The 21,252-nt window shown below is 41.7% G+C and overlaps 1 protein-coding gene across 5 annotated transcripts in view; it reads right to left on the bottom strand.

Moving 5' to 3' along the window:
* LOC121585925 (receptor-type tyrosine-protein phosphatase U) overlaps positions 1 to 21,252 on the bottom strand; it is a 362,429-nt gene that overhangs the window by 257,520 nt on the left and 83,657 nt on the right. For 4 of the 5 annotated variants that reach the window (XM_041902267.2, XM_041902266.2, XM_041902264.2 and 1 more), the window contains exon 2: positions 6,318 to 6,449. In XM_041902267.2, coding sequence (XP_041758201.2) covers positions 6,318 to 6,449 — 132 coding nt within the window. The remainder of the gene's footprint in view (positions 1 to 6,317; positions 6,450 to 21,252) is intronic. The other variant, XM_041902265.2, reaches the window with a different exon arrangement.

Raw genomic sequence — 21,252 nt, forward strand, 5'->3', positions numbered from 1 at the left:
CATAGTGTAGTTTCTTCTTCTTTTTATTCAGTTTAGTCACATGATTTCTCAATTTGCAATACGTTCGCCAATCGGTTGTGCAGCCAGAATTATTTGCCATTCCTTTTCACTCATCCCTCTCAACCATAAACATTTTCAATTCCTCATCAATCCACAGGGATTTAACAGTTTTTACAGTCATTTTCTTAATGGGTGCATGCATATTAGTAACTGGAATAAGCAATTTCATAAATTTGTCAAGTGTAGCGTCTGGTTGCTCCTCATTACACACCACAAACCAACACATTCTTAACATCAACAACATAGGAATCACTACAAAACTAATTGTATGACCTTTTATACACTATATTAGTCCCAGCCTGTGGAACTTTGGTTTTCCTAGATATGGCTACTATATTGTGATCACTACATCTGATGGATTTGGATACTGCTTTAAAGCACAGTTCTGCAATATTAGTAAAGATGTGATCAATACATGTTGATGATTTCATTCCTGTGCTGTTTGTAACTACCCTGGTAGGTTGACTGATAACCTGAACCAGGTTGCAGGCACTAGTTACAGTTTGAAGCTTTCTCTTGAGTGGACAGCCTGATGAAAACCAGTCAATATTTAAATCACCCAGAAGATATACCTCTCTGTTGATATCACATACATTATCAAGCATTTCGCACATGTTATCCAGATACTGACTGTTAGCACTTTGTGGTCTATAGCAGCTTCCCACCAGAATGTGCTTTAGGTGAGGCAGATGAACCTGTAGCCATATTACTTCAACAGTATTTAACATGATATCCTCTCTAAGCTTTACAGGAATGTGGTTCTGAATATAAACGGCAACACCTCCACCTTTGGCATCTTAGTTTTTTCTGTAGATGTATTGCTACCACTGTATCATCAAATGTACTATCTAAGTGAGTTTCAGAGGTTCTGAGAATATGAATGTCATCTGTTACTAGCAAATTATTGATTTCATGAACCTTGTTTCTTAAGCTACATATGTTAACGTGGGCTATTTTTAGCACTTTTCTGGGATTGTTTTCATTGCTTTACTGTGAATTTTAGCAGAAGTAGACATGCTCATGTTACTTATGTTAGTGCAGGGTGAGCTGCACACAGTGGACTTCCTACTAGGGCACACCGCCTCAGTGCTAACAGTATAGGCACATGATTACTGCATACAATAGTTCAGCAGAGGCATTCAGGGCAGTTAGAGGGACATAAATTAGGTTACTTACATTGTGTCTTCCAACGCCCCTGGGATAATGTACATTTGCTGAAGCATTATGACAACTCAGCGACACAATGGTAGGGATTTACTTAGCTGGGCTTGAGTCATTGATAAGTCATTGTCTAAACGCTGCCATATAATGCTGTGAAAGGATCCAGGAACCCAAATGATTTGGGTGGATCCCATCCTCCTTATAATACGAGCTTTGTTTCCAGAAGGTATCAAAATTGTCAATAAATGTTACACCCACTGAGCTGCAATAGTCTCGTAGCCAATTATGGATGGCTAAAAGTCTGCTGAAATGTTCAATGCCACGATTTAGGGAGGGCACAGGGCCAGATATTATGGGTTTTTTGTTGGTGTCAAGCAGAAACCCAATGAGTTCCTTAAAATTAATCTTCAGCTGTTCTGAGCTGCCCTTCATAATGTCATTGAATCCCACGTTAACTATGATAGACTCAATTTCCTTATGCTGGTTTAAAATGTTTGGGAGCAGCTTGTTGAAGTCCTGTACTCGTGCTCCTGGATAGCACAACGTTTTTCCTCCAGGGACTGAGGCATTTTTCACCATTGAACTGGCCAATACAACAGCCGGAGAAGGGAATGGAGAAATCCGCCCATTCCTACCCCTCACACAATTCGTTGAACATTTTACGGGCCCACGAGAAGCTGGATAGCATATGCCTACTGCTCCTGGCGATAGGTCCAAACCTCCCACAGTAGGCAGTGTCCCGCCAATCTAAATTGACACATTTTAAGATTGAATGAATGATGCAGACATGGAGAATGTCAATGGAGCTTTAACAATGGGCATAATGGCAGTGGACTGGGCTCTATAATGGAGTATTAAACCACTGTGGGAGGGAGGCTCAGCCTGGCTGGGGCTGATAACATGTATCTGTCACCTTGGTCTGGGTGATCCTTTCATAGTTGTAAAACATTCTGGTGACACTGTCAATGACACGGTTATGTGCGGATGGGACACGGGGATGGGGATGGGATTGGGGATGGAAATGGGAATAGGGAGGGAAGGGTGAGAGGTGACAGATAATAAAAGCCATCAGATATGATGCTGTATTCCCGCTATCCGACTGACAAAGGGTGTGTGGGTAATAAGGCGACACAGATGGAGAAATTAATGGGTATTTTACTGTATGAATTACCCTGCAAAGGTCATTAAAATGGGGACAGCCACAGTGTGTCCATTGACCTCACCCTGACCTGGAGGGAGGCGTCACGTCTTTAAATAGGGTGATACATTTCTCCCTCCTTCTCTCTCTCTTTCTCTCTCACTATCACTCTCTCTCTCACTCCCGAGATAACGCATAACGTTCTGACAACCATATGTTTCTTAATGCTTATTGAGAGCGTGGTTGTCCTATGGTTATTTTGCATACAACCTTCCCTTAACATTTCCTACAGGTTTCCTCATGGTTCTAAAATCATGTTCTCAGAACCTTCAGAGAATGTTAAGAAACAACGTTCTTCTGTGGGAAATCCAGTACTGCAGCATAACATAGAGAGAGTTTCCTCAATATATTTAAAGTTGTTTTCAGAACATTAAGAACATTTCCATAAAAAACACAAGAAAACATTAGTAACGTTCAAAGAATGTTCTAAGTATCTTATTAAAAAACATATACATTCCGTTCTCAGCCTCAACAAAACTCTCTCTATCCTCTATCCTGATAAGTGTCCTCCCGAGTGGCACAGTGGTCTAAGGCACTGCATCGCAGCGCTAGCTGTGCCACTAGAGATCCTGGTTCGAATCCAGGCTCTGTCATAGCCGGCCGCGACCGGGAGACACATGGGGCGGCGCACAATTGGCCCAGCGTCGTCCAGGGTAGGGGAGGGAATGGCCGGCAGGGATGTAGCTCAGTTGGTAGAGCATGGCGTTTGCAACGCCAGGGTTGTGGGTTCGATTCCCACAGGGGTATAAAAAATAATGTATGCACTCACTTAACTGTAAGTCGCTCTGGATAAGAGCGTCTGCTAAATGACAAAAAAAAAAAAAAAAAAAGTGTGTTTGGGTGTGTTGGCCACGCCCACTAATTGGCCCACCTGATCTTAATGAGTGCTTGTTTCCTTTGGAAAAAGACTCAAATGAACAGCTTTGTGTGAGTAAGAAAAAAGATGGTATGCTAGCTCCATCCTGGTGGTGCAGTGGACTAATTCCATGGACATAGAGCAGATCATAAGTTCGAATCTCACTGATGCCATGCCACATGATTAATCCCCAAGCACATTCATTTCCATGTATCCTATCTGTGCTTAGAGTTCAAAACAGTTAACCCAATCTAAGCTTGCAGTGTTATTAAAAGTCTTATTGAAACATGTTCTCAGAATGTTATTTAATTACCTTCAAATAACCTATCATATCCATTAATAAAACCAAAACATTTACTTTCAGGGAACCATAGAAAAACTTTCTCAGAACCTCCATGCAACCAAAAAAATGTACTTTCCCAGAACATATGGCTTCTTTCCCAGAACCAATGGGAAAGCAAAAACATACGTTCCCACAACTTCCAAGGAACCAAATCTGCTAGCTGGGTCTCGCCCCCTCTCCCCCTCTCCCTCCCTGCCATCTTATCTCAAGGAAAGCAAAGCACTCTCACTTTCACCATGCTAAACAAGTATGTATGTCTAGACCGACAGTCCTGTCATACATTCATCTTATGAAGTCTGATTCATCTCTTCTGGAAAGTCATCATTAAGGAAACCAAAGGATCTGTGTGTTTCTGGTATGACTATTCACATAAGTGTTGTCTGACCAGCCCAGTCCTTGACTCTCAATCTCTCTTACATCCAGCTGTGAAAGTGATACTTACACTGACTGACTTATTTCATTTTCTTTGACAAAACGTTGAACTATTTCATGACAGTTTATCAATGTTTGTCAAGGTGCGCACATACAGTACTGTATGTGTGTATGCATATGAGTCTAGCACATTTCGAAATGAAAATGATAAACAGCTTAAACAGGGGAAATGCTTTTATTAAATTTGTCCACCCTCATTCCTTCCACAAGCTTTACCTCTCCATCGAAAATCCTGATTTCTCCTGTGAGAAACCAACAGGCAGCTATCTCAGCAATGTTTGCAAATCTTCCCTGGGCACCAATTTCTCAGCCCAGAAAATGAATACCGGCCCACTGTAAATAGCCTTATCTCATAAACACAAGTTATCCTCCACCTTCACTGGCATGATGGTGGATTGCTACAGTAAACTCCTGATGTGATTTACAAGCATATGAGAAAACTTATACAGACTGCAAATCTGAGTAAACTGCCTTCCTTGCATTTCTCCATTCTAGGATCCCATGTATACCATGGTATTTTCACGGTGCTATTTCAGATGAATCATATGAGCTAATATACCTTACATCTTGCCAAGGGTGTGGCCCAGAGAAAAGGAGCCTGGGTGAGTAAATTCACGTGTCTGTCTTGGTTCTTGGTCAATAATGTGTTCCCAAAGCTGTCTCTTCCCTCTTTGTTACCTGCCTGCCTTCACCCCCGCTATAATTTCACTGAAGGCCCCAGATTGGTGTAAATGTCATCCAGTTGTAATTAAAACGGAAGGGGAAAGTATTAATTATCACAACGCCTGCACTGAATTGGATGGTGTCTGATGGCAGCGAATAATTAGAATGCGGATGATAAGGTGTGGGCGAGATAGGCAGTTTATCAGTTTGGGATAGTTGGATTTATAAAGTTATGAATGTGATGTGTGTGTAGCTTGGTGGTATGAAGTGATTTAATGTAAATCAGCATACCTGCATTGTGATAAATAAAAAAATTGCCTTCACTTCATCTCCCTTTATTAATTTTTTGACCTTCTTTAAAGGCTGCTATGTTAGATTGTAGTCTCCTCCATCAAATGTGTGAGGTATTCCTTAAGGACCTGAATGATTCCCTGTAAATTATAAATCTCTAATTATTCATAAATGTCCTAGTATTCCATTCGCTTGATTGTAGTGAGTCTTTTCATTGTGTCGTCTGTCTCTCCGCACAGCTTATCTTATCTTTCCTCATATCTATTTTTGTATCAGCCAACCATTTGTTCTGCCACTTTCTCCCCTATTCTATTATCTAATTATGGGGTCTTGGGGGGTTTTCCTCCAAGTTTATTTTGCTTCTCTAACTTCACATTTTCATAAATTATATTTTTACTCCATACTTCTCTCTACACATTGCACAATGTTCCTGCCACACCTCTCACTCAGTGAGACATCATTGATTGACTGATTGATTGACTGAGACGGAGGTCAGTGGTCTAATCACTCCTCCCAGGCAGTCGGCTTTTTAGTGTCCGCATCGTCCATAGCACTGCTGTAAATGCTGTAAACCCCCCCCTCTCTTTCTGTCTGTTCCCCCAAGGTGTTTGTTAATGTGGGGGGGTGATCGGAGCGTTTTATAAAGTATGCATGCAGTCTCATTCTCCCCATGGCAACATCCAGCAGAGACGCATGAAACTGTACATTTCTGTCAGCCCCTGCCCTGCGAACCTGCTTAACATTAGAGTTATCCCGCGGGTTAGTGGGGAAATAGACACCACTGCCGAATATGACTGCTTGATTAAAGACAATAAATTATGCATGATGGACATTTCATGGTTGATTTGCGTGCGGCCACACATTCCTGATGACGCCTGACGCCACTCGACGCCACACCCATACACGCTGAATCCCATTAATAATCCCAGGCAGGCATCCACACTTTGGAGTGTTTCCTAAACACCCCCAGCTTCTGGACAGCTTCAGCATCTCCTTTGAACAAACATGCACGTGGGAACACGCACAAAGACTGTAAATCACGCCTAAGAAGAGCAGGCACTGGCTGCTTAGCAAGGCATTGTGTATGTCGTTGGCTCGCACATTGACGTTCTATCTAAGGATTGTAATCCAGGGTGATAACATCACACATTAAGACTCGAGAAGTCTCATACCACCCCAGTCCTTGTTTCTTATACTTGCTGATACAGATACCCCATCCACAAAGTGAAAGTGATACTTGCATTGGATGCCATAGTGGATACCAGGTTAGCACCAGAGAAAACGTCAAATACTCTGAAGCATCAGGAACTCACCACGCAGGAGATCAGAAGAGGCGTGGGGCGAGTTGCGTGTCCGGAAGAGCTGCCAGTCAAAGTCATCCTCCTCCCCTTGGGTGAAGTCACACAGACTGGGCTCAGAATCCTCGTCAAAGGTGCAGCCTGCTGCTGAGGAGAGAGAAGGAGATGACATTAAGTGGGAGGTCACACATGATGATGAAGTAAATGTCATTCAATATCAAGGGATTAATGGATGATTTTTTTAATGGCTTGCACACAATCACATTTAATTAGATTTCCTAAGATTGAAAGAAATCATAGATTTAGCCCAAGATGGACACACATTTCAGCCATGGCCACCATAAATCGGTAATTGCATCTTATTTGTATTTCACTTATGATAATATGAAGCTCCATAGAGAATAAAGGGTTTGTTGCAGTAGGTGAGAACCCACCATCAACCCCCAACCACACCTGCCCTCACTTCAGAAACATTCCACTATAGTTATTATTCCAGTGTTGTTGTGTAGTGGCTCGTTTGGGCTATATTTCACCATGATATCCCTTCTGATCCTCTTTCTATTGCTGAGATGGGACAGATGCCAGACAACCAACCACATCCATTTCCCACAACCTTTCACCCAGACACCAATTAATAATAGCTAGCCGTAATGCAATCTGTACTCCACTCCAGCCCCCCTGGCACTCTCACTCACCAACACACCAAGGTTATTAAAGTAAACTAAAACTGAAAACTAATAATGAAAAAACAATTTAGTAAACTGAAATAAAATAATTAACAAACCCATTTCAAAAACTAAAACTATACTGAAACTATTATATTTGACTCAAAAAATAATGAAAATAAAAACCATCATGAATTATGTTCAGCTTTTTTTTGTAATGGGTTTTCAAGCTTCTGAATCTGACAGGTCACATTGTGATTGAATTTATACTTTCAACATTGCCACGAACAGCACCGCAGATATTGGTTGGGCACGTTTGAGTGGTAAGGCTAAAGCAACCGACTGTAGACAACAGTTGAGGAGTGAAGTCGGGGGAGGTGCATCTGCTGAAAGTCAGACACTAATGTGGTTTTCCAACAGCAAGGCAGAGATCAACATGGTAGTGTTGCAATTGTTTATAAAAGGTTTTCTTTATAATGTCGAAATAAACATGTATCTAACCCTAATATCATACACACTCACAAACTGAAATCATAATATAATATCATGTGTGTACATTGTACAATAAATTAGTGAGAGAGAGCTTCAAATATCAAATGTATTTGTATATACGTATCCACTGTACACATAAATCGCAGCTAATTGGTTCCTGTTTCTGTCATGTCTTTGATCACGTTCTCGTGGGTCAAACAAAAACACCCTAATGATTGGTTGACAATAGAGCCTCCCACAATGCAGGCGATGGCTGCAGGATGAAGTTGGGGAAGAGCAACGGCAGAAACTTGCAGTTGACTGCAGTCACAACTTCATCACCTTAGATCACAGGATTTTTGTAAAGTTCATGCAGTTGGCATCTAGGCAGAAGTCAGACAATTTTCATCCCCAGAATGCAACACACTTTGAAAGGCAAAAGTGATCCGCTCAAAATTGCCCATTGAGATGAGCATGATGCAAGACTTTGCTCTCACATAGTAAACCAGAGTATCAGCGCATGTGCACGGGTGCACTTCATGCTGCTACAACGTGCACGCTACGAGACCACAACAAAGAAGATTATCCTTGCGCTCCAACGCCACTGGTTGTTGCGGAAATTGACCCACTACTAATGTTTACTGCCTGCATCTATGTCATCTCGCTGAGTCTACCGTTAAACCTTACCTAACCTATGACCTGACCCATCACCTTATGCATTACTACCCCACAGTGGCAAGAACTGACAACCCCCAAAACACAAAAACTATAAAAGACATAAATGGCTCCTAGCCTCACGCATAGGCTACTTTCTGTCCCTAACACTAAAACTAAAACCTAAACTAAATAATATGAAAACTAAATAGAAATGTTTTATAAAACTTAAAACTAAATAAAAAGAGTAAAATGGATCTGAAAACTAACCAAAACTAAACTGAATTTCAAATAAAAATCTTAAAACGAACAGAAATAAAAACAAATATAAAAACACAAACCTTGCAACACACACGCACAAATCCTGGCCAAGGCAATGATGGCCCCCTGCTTTTGTAAAGAATTCCCCTTCCCATAAAACACAAACAAACTTGAGCGCACATCCCCTAAGCACAGCCACATAAACACACATACTAATAAAGTTCGGGAGGGAGGGAGGGAGGGATGGCACCCAGGGGATTTTGATTATTATTGTAATACATCACAACCTGCTACATTCCACACGCCAAAAAGCTAATTTTTCCAAATTATATTTAATGGCCAGGGCTTTTAAGGCATAATTTTAAGGCCCTTGGGCATAATTTGCTTTCGTCTCCTCTCGCAGCATCTGTTGCCATCTCACACATTAGCCCAGTGGTGTGAAAATTACAGGCTAGAAGTGGGCAGCCACCGATTCCCCCATCACGTGACCAGGGTCTGTGCCAGCCAGAGTTGGAACGCAACAGTGACAGCCAAGAGACGCATCGGGGCTAATGATGGGAATAACCTGAACCAGACCCACAAGGTCACCCCGCTGGTCCACTGCTTTATTACCGCTCATTCTGGACTCTAATCCACCATTAAGCAAATGGTCCAAATGTGCATGCAGCAGATACATGGATTAAAGTCAGCTTCAATGCAATTGTACTGCTGATGAACAAGAGGACACCAAAACCATTACAGATCATTGCCAATTTTGTTGTTTGGAAGTTCAAATGTTACAGGCAATCATCCAAAAACAAGGGTTGGTCTACTAACTAGATGGTTCATTCCAAGCCCGTAAGAACAGATAGGAGACGTACTGTGGACTAAAGGAATTCCATATTAAGCTTACGCCAGACGACATATTCAGTGGAGCGCAAACGCACAGGAGTCGGCCATGCTCACCTACTCCAACCTCCAGTACATTTCCCTTACATCTCGGTGATAATATGCTAAAACTGGAAACTCCATAGCATTGTGATGAGATTGGCTGGGCCTGATGGGTAGCAGAGCATAGTAGCAGCCCAGCCAGAGAGCCAACAGAGTAATGAATGTTGAGTTTCTCCTCTTCTTCACCCCGGGGAGCTGATTTATGGCCCATGCTAAGCCATTACAGCAGGGATCCACATAGCGAGGGCCAGAGGTTAATTGTCCTGCACAGGCATCCATTTCTAATAGAACAGCCAAAGATATGGGACCTGACACATCCAAACGCTGCCAGTATATTATTCCCCACTGGAGCTGTAAATGAAGCCTGCTGATTTCTCCCCACAGGGACCCATCAGGCGAGAGCTGGGGCATCAGGCCTGGAGTGTCTTCTCTTCTGCTCTGACTGGTCTATATCCTGTATGGCCCAGCCCGGCCTTCACATAATCAAAGACAGAGCCACTCAGTGCAGCGTTTCAATTCTGCTCTCTCTCTCTCTCTCTCCCTAAGACCGGGGTCTCTATCCTGCTAAGTAATTACATTATAATTTGGCACCGGCTGCAGCAGAAATCTAAATATCAAGTTTGAGACGGTGCCAAGGTTAAAAGCCTCCTGGCTGGAGGGAGGGGATGCGTTTCGTGTCTGCTCACTCATCGGTTTCTTTATTAATGTAGAACAAGCTCCCTTTTTAATGCGCTGCTTTGGTTTCGGTATTCAATATTTGTTAACAGCTTGTGTGATTAAAATGGGTGTAATATGATTCAGATGTGTGAAATATTTGACCTAAGAATTAAACCACAAAACAAGATATTGCCCTAGAACAGGGGTTCCCAAACCTTTTCACTCAGGCCCCCCTTCCAGCATTGGGGAACATCCCGCGCCTCCCTTGCGCGTGCCATGTCTATTTCTATGGGCACAAGCACTATTCATGACACAAACTGTTCACACCCCTCTTGTTGGGGGAGAGAACATTTTGCCGGTTTAAAGCTTATATCCTTATTTTCTACACATTCTGTCATGGGGTGCAGAGAATTTTCTTGCAATTCTATACATTTTGCCATGTCTAATGTGTATTCATGTGATATTTGAGTGACTCAAACATTACTACGCAATCTATGGGCTAAGAAACCTAGCTAAAAAATGTTAGCTGACATGGGCTAGTTGATCTGGACATTTCTGACAAGTTATAAATAGCTCTCTAAGGTATGCAATGACTGACATGACAAGAGGAAAACTGATAATGCACTACCCAATTTCGAAATTTCACTTTTTGCATTCTACTATTACATCTTTCAAGAGTAAGTTGAAAGCCGGACTGAAACTAAACTTAATTATCCTTCTAGACTTCAAATGAAATGGAACACATTAATGTACAGTTTCTGTTTTTGTTACTTTATCTTAAAATTCTTGCTTGCTCAAAAATGCTCAGAACTAGTCTTCTGTGTAAGTTATAATACTTCACCATCTATTCATAAGAGAATACGTTAACCTCCATCCCCTTTATGAAAAGCAGGGGCGCATCTTTCACTGGGGACGGGGGGGATATGTCCCCCCCACATTCTGAAATTGCATTTTTGTCCCCCCCCAGTTTAATCATTGGAATGTGATACAAGAAGAGGCAACGGTGTGCGTTAGGACCATGCAGACGCCTCCGCGCGGTCGGGTAGGCTGTTCAGAGTGTTTAACTGACTGGATAAAAAAATAATAATAATGTCCCCCCCCCACTTCTAAAACCAAAGTTGCACCCCTGATGAAAAGACGACCTCTTCAGCTTCCCAGTAACCAAAATAACTTCACAGATCCACTGGTACTGTTTCCATGACTCTTGGGGTATTACCAAGGGAAAGAGCAAGGTGCAAACAAAATATAAAGTTGTCAGAAGCTCACAAGGATACAATGTCACTGAATAAAGATGTCGTAGGGGGGCAATTTGTTCAACAACATCTCCAGGTTGCCACTACCTTGCCAGGAGATATGTAAAACTCTGTGGCCTACTTTGATATGTGCATTCAATCAGGCTGTCGGTCTCCCTGCATCGGTCTATTCTCGATGTCATATGTAGCTTTGCCATATAATGAGGTGTTTGCTATGCACAGTGGGCATTGATAGTGAATCTCTGCTCATCCTCTCTATTTACATATGCTTTATTCAGGATTTAGCGTGTCTTCGCTAATTTAAGGGGACAGACGCTTTCCACTTGGATAGAGTCTTGGAGAAAATGCTGCTTATGTTATATAAAACAAACCAAGGGATATGAAATCAAAGTGCCAAAGCAGATCCTAATATCAACACCAAGACCACCCAATTACACCCACGTGCACGCACACACACACACACACACAAATCCGCACACACGCACACACACAGACACAAGCCCAAACAAACTTCATATGCAACTTGAACCAATTCAAAACCTTTTTCTCAGCCTTCATGCCCCTTTCATCTCTCAGCATCCGCCCTCGGTTCTAACTAGTACACAGGCGCTACGGGTAATGAATCCCCACCGTTTAAAATAAACGCTGGTGTCACCAAGCCACCTGGGAAATAATGTTAAATGAGGATATGCTACCTAGCTGTCCACACGATTAAAACCTGAGTACACATCTGAGAGACCAGTGGAGAGACATTCCATTCATGTTATTTTCCCAGTCTTTCCTGGTCAGATCAGATGGTCAGGAAAAACCACTGGCCCTACTCATTTATTTTTATTTAACCTTTATTTATCCAGGAAGTTTTAAGTCCCTTTGAACAGGGTATGGTAGTAGGTGCACCGGTTTGAGTATTTCAAGAACTGCAACACTGCTGGGTTTTTCACGCTCAACAGTTTCCCGTGTGTATCAAGAATGGTCCACCACCCAAAGGACATCCAGCCAACTTGACACAACTGTGGGAAGCATTGGAATCATCAACATGGGCTAGCATCCCTGTGGAAAGCTTTCGACATGCCCGACGAATTTAGGCTGTTTTGAGGGAAAAACTCAATATTAGGAAGGTGTTCTTAATGTTTTGTACCCTCAGTGTAGAGTCATATTGAAAGCTAATGTGGTTAGGTGACCTTAGGTGCTGCTGTGAGGTCTTGGAGGCCATTTGCTTTTACATTAAATAAAACTTCAGCTTTTCATTGATCTGACTTTCATTTATTTATGTCCAGTCCTTATATTTAATCTCACAATTAATTGTTTTACCATTTGGGTTTCAGGACAATCAGGGCTACAAGTAGAACACAAAACAATTTGACATAAACAGTTGCAAATGTCAATAAAAAAAATAAGGTTCCGCCAAAGCAAAAACCTGATAAAAATGAATGAATGTGAATGCTGTAAGTACAGAAAGTGTTTGCTCACTGGAAAATGAATATCGAACTAGTCAGTGACAACTGTGTGGAATTCGGAGTTTGTGACAGCAACTATGTGAGCTTATTACAGTATTATAGACACTACGTCCTGGGAATTTGTTAGAAGGTAAGGGGTTCTTCTACATAGAAGATCATAATGTTCTATGTAGAAGAACCCCTTACTTTCTAACAACTTGTGTGGATTGTGAGCGTCATAGAACAAAACATAGCTTTTAATAGTTTGTAGCTCAAACCATTCGGACTCTACAGACGTTATTATTCGCCCTTGTCTTACAAACACCGCTCTAGCTCAGCCCCCGTTAATCAAACAGACTAATGGTTGGTATATGGTACAACCATGTAGCTCAAACACACTATGTTTAAAAGGGGTTAGAAGTCCAAAACTCATTGGGTTACTACCAGTTGTTTCTGCTATTATCCTGATAGATATAACGGAAAAGAAGGATGGTGGAAAAAACAACATAAAGCAAGCTTGGTTTCTCCTCTCAAAATGTGGACTTGAAATGAGGAGCGCATGAAATATTCCACCTACTTCTTCTTGTAAGGGGGGAATGGAGGGAGGGAAGGAGGGAGATAGGCGGGGGGAGGGTAGAGGAAATCTCAGTTAACACCACTACTTTTAATTCTCCCATTTCCTCCCCATCCTTTTCAATTAGGTCTATTTTCAGTTGATGTGGAGGGTTGTTTTTTTCCCCAAAGAGGCTAAGATTTCTATGCTGCCTCTCCTCATCATCCCTGCGTGCCGTCAATTTCCAATTTGAGAAGGAGACACTTTGCATCTCTCTAGTTCCAGAGGAGATAAGAACAGAGTTATAAGTGGATCCTGACAGCGAAGTAAATCTTAAGGAGCATAAAACAAATCAGTGTAATTAGCAGGATGAGATGGCTGTCGCCTGGCTTCAACACCTGCTTCCTTTTTTTGTCACATACTGTATCTTGTGCTGAAGAAGTTTTCTTTGGAGTGGAGAACGATACCAGACACCTGCAAAGGCTATTTGAAAAGCTAATTTGCTCATTTATATGCAGAGGAAGGCGTTTGGAATCCACAGTGACGGGAGACTGCATATTAGGACCTGAGGCTGAGAATCCGGCTGAGAAGGGAAGGATCCCAGGTGCAAGGCCTCTCAATGCCGGGCTAAAATGTGTGTCTGGCAGCTGTTCCTGGGAGGGAGAGAGAAATACAACTGGAGCGGAGCGACTCTTGGAATACTAAGAGCAGGAATACAAGGTTGAGAACACTGTGGCATGTCCGACACCCACTGGAGCCCTAGCTCTGTCCTCTTTTGATTCTGCCAAGCTGCAGATGGTCAGTGGTCCACTAATGTTGTTTGCAAGAGATCACATCTACAGTGAGGAAAAGACTAGAAGAAGTTGAATAGAGCAGCATAAAACTTACTGGACACACCACCAAGCCTGCCTGTGTCATAGCTGTGTCACGTGAATCACTCAAGCAACATGACAGAAGACATATTGTTAAGTAATAGGGGTACAGTGCCTTGTAAAAGTATTCATCCCCCTTGCCGTTTTTCCTATTTTGTTGCATTACAACCTGTAATTTAAATGGATTTCTATTTGCATTTCATGTAATGAACATACACAAAATAGTCAAAATTGGTGAAGTGAAATTAAAATAATAAAGATTTTTTTTTTTAAATAGAATAACGGAAAAGTGGTGCATGCATATGTATTCACCTTTGCTATGAAGCTCCTAAATAAGATCTGGTGCAACCAATTACCTTCAGAAGTCACATAATTAGTTAAATAAAGTCCACCTGTGTGCAATCTAAGTGTCACATGATCTGTCACATGATCTCAGTATATATACACCTGTTCTGAAAGGCCCCAGAGTCTGCAACACCACTAAGCAAGGGGCACCACCAAGTAAGTGGCACCATGATGACCAAGGAGCTCTCCAAACATATGGAAGGTACTCTGGTCAGATGAGACTAAAATGTTGCTTTTTGGTCAACAAGGAAAACGCTATGTCTGCCGCAAACCCAACACCTCTCATCACCCCGAGAACACCATCCCCACAGTGAAGCATGGTGGTGGCAGCATCATGCTGTGGGGATGTTTTTTTTATCGGCAGGGACTGGGAAACTGGTCAGAATTGAAGGAATGATGGATGGCGCTAAATACAGGGAAATTCTTGAGGGAAACCTGTTTGTCTTCCAGAGATTTGAGACTGGGATGGAGGTCCAGCAGGACAATGACCCTAAGCATACTGCTAAAGCAACACTTGAGTGGTTTAAGGGGAAACATTTAAATGTCTTGGAATGGCCTAGTCAAAGCCCAGACCTCAATCCAATTGAGAATCTGTGGTATGACTTAAAGATTGCTGTACACCAGCGGAACCCATCCAACTTGAAGGAGCTGGAGCAGTTTTGCCTTGAACAATGGGCAAAAATCCCAGTGGCTAGATGTGCCAAGCTTATAGAGACATACCCCCAAGAGACTTGCAGCTGTAAATGCTGCAAAAGGTGGCTCTACAAAGTATTGACTTTGGGGGGTGAATAGTTATGCACGGTCAAGTTATGTCTTATTTCATGTTTGTTTCACACAAAAAAATGATTTTGCATCTTCAAAGTGGTAGGCATGTTGTGTAAATCAAATGATACAAACCCCCAAAAAATCAATTCCAGCTGAGATGAGTCAGTGGTCTTTAATACAGCTCTGAACACTTCCTTGTTGACTTTCGCTTGACCTGAGGGTTTGGGTGGGGTTATGGAGGGAGAGCAGTTCTTTGAGATAAGAAGGGGCATTCCCATGAATACACTGGAAAGTCAGCAGGAGGGTTTTGAATTCAATCCGGAATGAGATGGGGAGCCAGTGCAGAGGTGACATGATGGGGGTGATGTGATTGTGTTTCCGCACTCTCATCAGGATCCTGGCAGCTCTGTTCTGGATGTATTGGAGCTTCTGGAGACTCTTGCCAGGGATCCCGATGAAGAGTGCATTGCAGTAGTGCAGCCTTGAGGAGATAACGGCACAGACTTTATGGCATCAGACTGAGTGAGGGTGGGACAGAGTTTGGCAATTTTCTAAATTTGATAGAATGACGCTTTACACAGTTGTTTGATGTTGCTGTCAAAAGGTCAGGGAGGAATCAAGCTTTACACCCAGATTGGAAACTGAGGGGGAGGGATGTTCTGTCCTGCAATGGTGACGTGCGTTATTGGTGAGTGCTGGACCTGGTGGGGGGTGCCAACAAGTAGGGCTCTTTTGCTGCTGTTCAGTTGAAGAAAGTTTTGCTTCATCCATGCCCTTATCTCCTCAAGGCACATGCATCAGAAAGACTTTGGGCAGTTTTTACATACAGCTGGGTGTCATCATCATAAAAGTGGAATGAGATTCCATGCACTCAAAAAAATGCTGGGTTAAAAACAACCCAATTTGGGTTATTTGGTAACCCAGCGCTGCGTAAATATTGGACAGAACACACGCTGGGTTATTTTGACCCAGCCAGTGGGTTGTGTGAATAAGCCAACGTGGGGTTGTTTGATTACCCAAACATGGGTTTATTTAACCGTCAGCTGTTGTTTTTTTAACCATCAGTTGGGTTGAGCAATCCTTCATTTGGGTTGAGCAACCCTAAAAGGCGTGGCCTTTTAGGGGCATGGCTTTCAGATAATTTATATTTTTGGCCACCAGTAAGAGTAAATCTTCACCATGTTAAGTTTGTACACTGCAAATAAAAAATTTACTTGAGTATGTTTGCTAATTAAATGTTATAATATGTGACCGACCACCTCTTCTCCGTCTTATGTTGCAAAATTTGAAATTGTGTTTTTTACATTGGATAAAATTACAGACAGAGCTAGAAAATGGTATATCATACACTGCAGTTGAGGATCAATGAGAAAGTAATTCTGCTTTGAAAGTTGATAAACTTGTAACCCCACTTTTGAGGAAATGGCCCTTGAATCTTTTGATACACCTACTGGAGAGCTCTTCTTTGTCTACACCCATTCAGCATCGTTCACACCCTCTTAAGCCTTAGCCCAACCCATCTCTTTAAGGATTCAGGTGAGGCCATTTGCTAAACAGAGTGAATAAGGTAGTGTAGTTCACATGTTCATTAAATACAATAGACGGCCGTAATCACCCCCTGACACACCTGGCTAACTTCATGGGTCATGTAATCATCAAGTGGAGTATTTTGTTTAAACAAGTAGATAGCTAGCTAGCTAAACAATGAACCATAATCCCAACCCATACAGTACTACAAAATACAAACAGATTGTCATAGCTAGCCACCATGCATGAAATGCTGTAGTATGAATCTGCAGGTAGCTAAAGCTAACCAACTAGGTTCAATGTTTGCTAGCTAGCTAACATTAGGCTATAACTAGCAATGCAAATGGTATTTTGAGATATGAATAACATTAATACACTGACCATACACGTAACGTTAGCTAGCAAGCCAGCCAGCTAATGTTAGTTAGCTAGCTAACCGTACACTTTAACTCAATTGGTAGAGCATGGCGCTTGTAACGCCAGGGTAGTGGGTTCGATCCCTGGGACCACCCATACGTAGAAATGTATGCACACATGACTGTAAGTCGCTTTGGATAAAAGTGTCTGCTACATGGCATATTATATTATTATTATTATTGAAAATGACTTTGACAAAATTAGAAATGTATAATATCTGAAAATATAGCTAGACTCTTACCCGTATACATGGATGAACGTTTCACGGCAGACTGGAACCCCTTTAACTATGTATGAAAATGTATGCATTCACTAACAGTAAGTCGCTCTGGATAAGAGGGTCTGCTAAATGACAAAAAAAATAAAAAAATAAAAGGGTGACAGGTAAGGTAGAGGTGATATGATCCTTGACTAGAGCACACCTGCAGCTGACTCAGATGAAGAAAGAGGCCCTCGGCATTTAACTGGGGTCAGGGTTTGTTCTCTAGCTGTTACTGGGGAGGGTTTGGAAAATTCATCCTGGGTCAGCGGTTTGAGGGCACAATTTCCTGTTGGTGAGTAAAATAACTCCGCAGTGTGCAGTAATACCAACTGACCTAAAGCAGGCGCTCCACCTGAGATGCACAGACAACTATAGGAAGTATTGGTACTAATTTGATATGTCTCCAAATGCAGTGCTGGGTAAAAAGCTCAAGCAGCCCCCATGAGCTCTTCTGAAGTGTTTCTGTATTCGGTAACAACCTCAAAACACTTCACAAATCAAGCATACAATCATATAGGCCTATAATTTAAAGTTTGACTATTCAAACTGCTCCCACAAACATAATGTATGTACTATCAAATGCAAATAAATAACCTGTTTTAGTTTTTGTACTGAAAATTCAATGTAGTAATATTATATTATTATTATATTATTATGTAGTTGTTTGTTCCAGTGATGCTCCTTAAAACAAATTGATTTAGATTAGGAAGGCTGTGTAGTTTAGTTCAAAAGTGCCTTGAACAGAAATACGCAGAATAATCATCATCTGTATTCAGTGAGCTCCACTCAGTAGAGATTAGCGTGTTGAGAAATCTGTTATGAATGTATTGTAATGTTTTTAAAATGGTATAACTGCCTTAATTTTGATGGACCCCAGGAAGAGTAATGGGGATCCATAATAAATACAAATAAGACCTGAGTGGTGTTGAGGGTCTTTGAGGACCTTACTCTTCCCCCATTCCCCATTTATTTTTATTTTATTTTTTATTTAACCTTAATTTTAACTGGGAAAACATATTGAGACCTAGGTCTCTTTTACAAATGTGCCCTGTATATACAACATTATGCCCAAACATATACAGTGAGTGATCACAAAGAAATGAGTGATCACAACAATTCATCCTTGTATGATGCAATATGCATCATATTTGCATTTATTATGGATTATATGATGCAAAATGCAGCATCATATGATACAAAATACATAACACGGGGATGATTTCTATATTTTGAAAGTTACATATCTTGAAAACTTGATTGCTGACAACCAAAACATTTTGGGACTATGTCAACAATGGACAACTGAAAGAAATACCAGAAGATAGTTTTTGGGTGGAGTTTTCCTTAACACTTCTCAAATCGTTGTTGAGATCTGATATTCTGTGCAGTGCAAGATGAGACGTAGGCCAATGTCATAAGCCTATCATCAACCAATCACGTTTCTCAGATCCTTTCGGGCTAAATTCCAGCTAAACTTGGAGGACAGTTAGGCGTAACTACTTACAAAAAGCGTGCTTCTGACGAAGCTCTACAAAAGTACGTAAAAAATGTAAAATGTAAATAGCCGTATTAGACTGAAAAATAAAAGGTAATTTCATCAAACTTGTGAGGCTATCCATGCTCATTAGTTGCTCATTCAACATTTTATTTGCTGCTACTTGCCCAAGGTTCATGTTTCAAAGAATTTAAATTATGAAATGCCTACCGACGTTTGTTGTCACGATCGTTCATTAACGAGAAGGACCAAGGCGCAGCGTGATATGCATTCATATTTATTGACGTACTGAACACACGTCAAAAACAACAAACGAAACGTGAAGTCCAAGGTAGACTAATAACATACCTTTACGGAACAAGATCCCACACAGACTGGTGCCAAAAGGCTGCCTAAGTATGGTCCCCAATCAGAGACAACGAGCTACAGCTGCCTCTGATTGGGAACCACCCTGGCCAACAGATCTAAACGATCTAGAAACTAAACATAGAAATAAACACAACACGAAATATACACACCCTGACTCAACAAATAACCGTCCCCTGAGTCAGGGCGTGACATTTGTCCTCTGTAGTTGGGTGCTTTTCTTTGTTTGCTGAAAAACATACTTTATCAAAAAACGTTAATCAAATACAACCACTGACTGTTTCCTTGGTGAGAAAAAAATTGGCACATACGCATTTATGCTGAGTTGCCATCTTAGAGCAACAGCAATGAGCAAACGGTTGGTGGTTGTATTTGATTAACGTTTATAAAAAATATATGGATTTCAGCAAACAAAGAAAGGCACGCAACTACAGAGGACAAATATAGTTACAAGGTAGGTGTTTCATAAAAAAATTAATACATATGAAGTATTGACCTTGGGCGAATCGATGTAGTCTGAGTTAGATTCCACAAAGCCTGGTCTCTGCTCCACTCCGTTGGTGAAGTCATCAGACACTTCCTTCACCATGGAGTGGAGTTTAGTCCGTTACTACTTCACTCAATCCCATTTTAAAAGCCTCTTTTCCTAGAAATGTCTCCTTCGCTAAATATTCCCATATTTCCATAAAAACAGCCACACGTGGTCTCTCGTTTCTGCATCAGCAAATGTTGCGCAAAGCAAAAGAGTAGGCTACGTGCATGAGTTGGAGCAGGTTCTACATAACAGAACCAAATATAAATAGCATAGTATAACGTTACTGTTACACCAAAAACACCACTTTAGTCATTCTAAAGAGATTTTAGGATGGTTAGCTGAATAGTCACTTTTTTTTTTGTTTTCGCCCAAAACTCAACAGCGCGCCACTAGGCAGAATTTGCTTGGATTGAAACAAAATAGGCCTATAGGAAACTTGTGAGGCTATCCATGCTCATTGGACTAAACTCCACGGTGAAGGAAGTTTCCGATGACCTACAAAGGGTATACAGTTTGTTAACACCATGCGCTCTAATTTGCTCACGAAAAAGTAATTGAAGAATATCTAAATGCATATTCCCATAAAACTGATTGAGATCAAATGATTGGCGATGCTGCCAACATTTTGTATTCGAGTAGGCTACACTGTCCTGCAAAATTACCATGTTGTCCCGCATTTGAGTATTTTTAAATGTGGTCACCCATGGACCCCTTTACTGCTGCAGCTGCCACCTACTCAGTAGCTCTATGTTAGCATCAATCTCACTGCGGCTGGAACCAAGCAGTCAGCCCAGAAACAATGACAATCTCTCTGGACCTCTCTTCTGAAATCAATCACACAGAGAGGGGAGGGCTGAGGTCCCCTGCCAATTCTGAGCATTCAGTGTTCCCCTCTGTGTGTCTGTGTGTGTGTGTGTTTGTGTTGTGCGTATGTGTTCGTGCATCTGTCCAGCCTTTCTCAAAGCAATAATGAAGCCTCCAAGGGATTTCTGTCTTCTCCGACTTCTGAAGTATATCTAAATGGGGATAAAAGTTTTGGGCCCACTTTTTGGTGACCGCCAAAAGAAAATAAACCAAATTCATGTGTTTTAACACAGTTGGATAGTGTGTGTATGTGTGCATGTTTGTGTGTGTACATGTGCATTGATTGAGAGGCACCAAGACTTGACAGTCCTAGATATGATGAGAATGCTTTGTGGCAGACTAGGTGCACACACAGCAGGCAGAGATGGACAGATGGAGAGATGGGAACAGACACCCAGGAACCACACATTAATATCTATATACATATGCTGCCTCGCTAGAGACACAGCCACACAGACACCAAACAAGTAGCCAGAAGTCACAATGCTTCTTGGCACATAGTCTCCCCTGTCAATTCTATCCATCTCTCTGCACTCCTTTTCTCTCCCGCCCCACTTCGCTTCTGCTGATATACTGAAATAGGTTATTTCGGCACGGGGGAGAGCAGACACCACAGAGAGAA

This window comes from Coregonus clupeaformis, chromosome 17 (assembly GCF_020615455.1).
Source record: "Coregonus clupeaformis isolate EN_2021a chromosome 17, ASM2061545v1, whole genome shotgun sequence".
Lineage (NCBI taxonomy): Eukaryota > Metazoa > Chordata > Actinopteri > Salmoniformes > Salmonidae > Coregonus > Coregonus clupeaformis.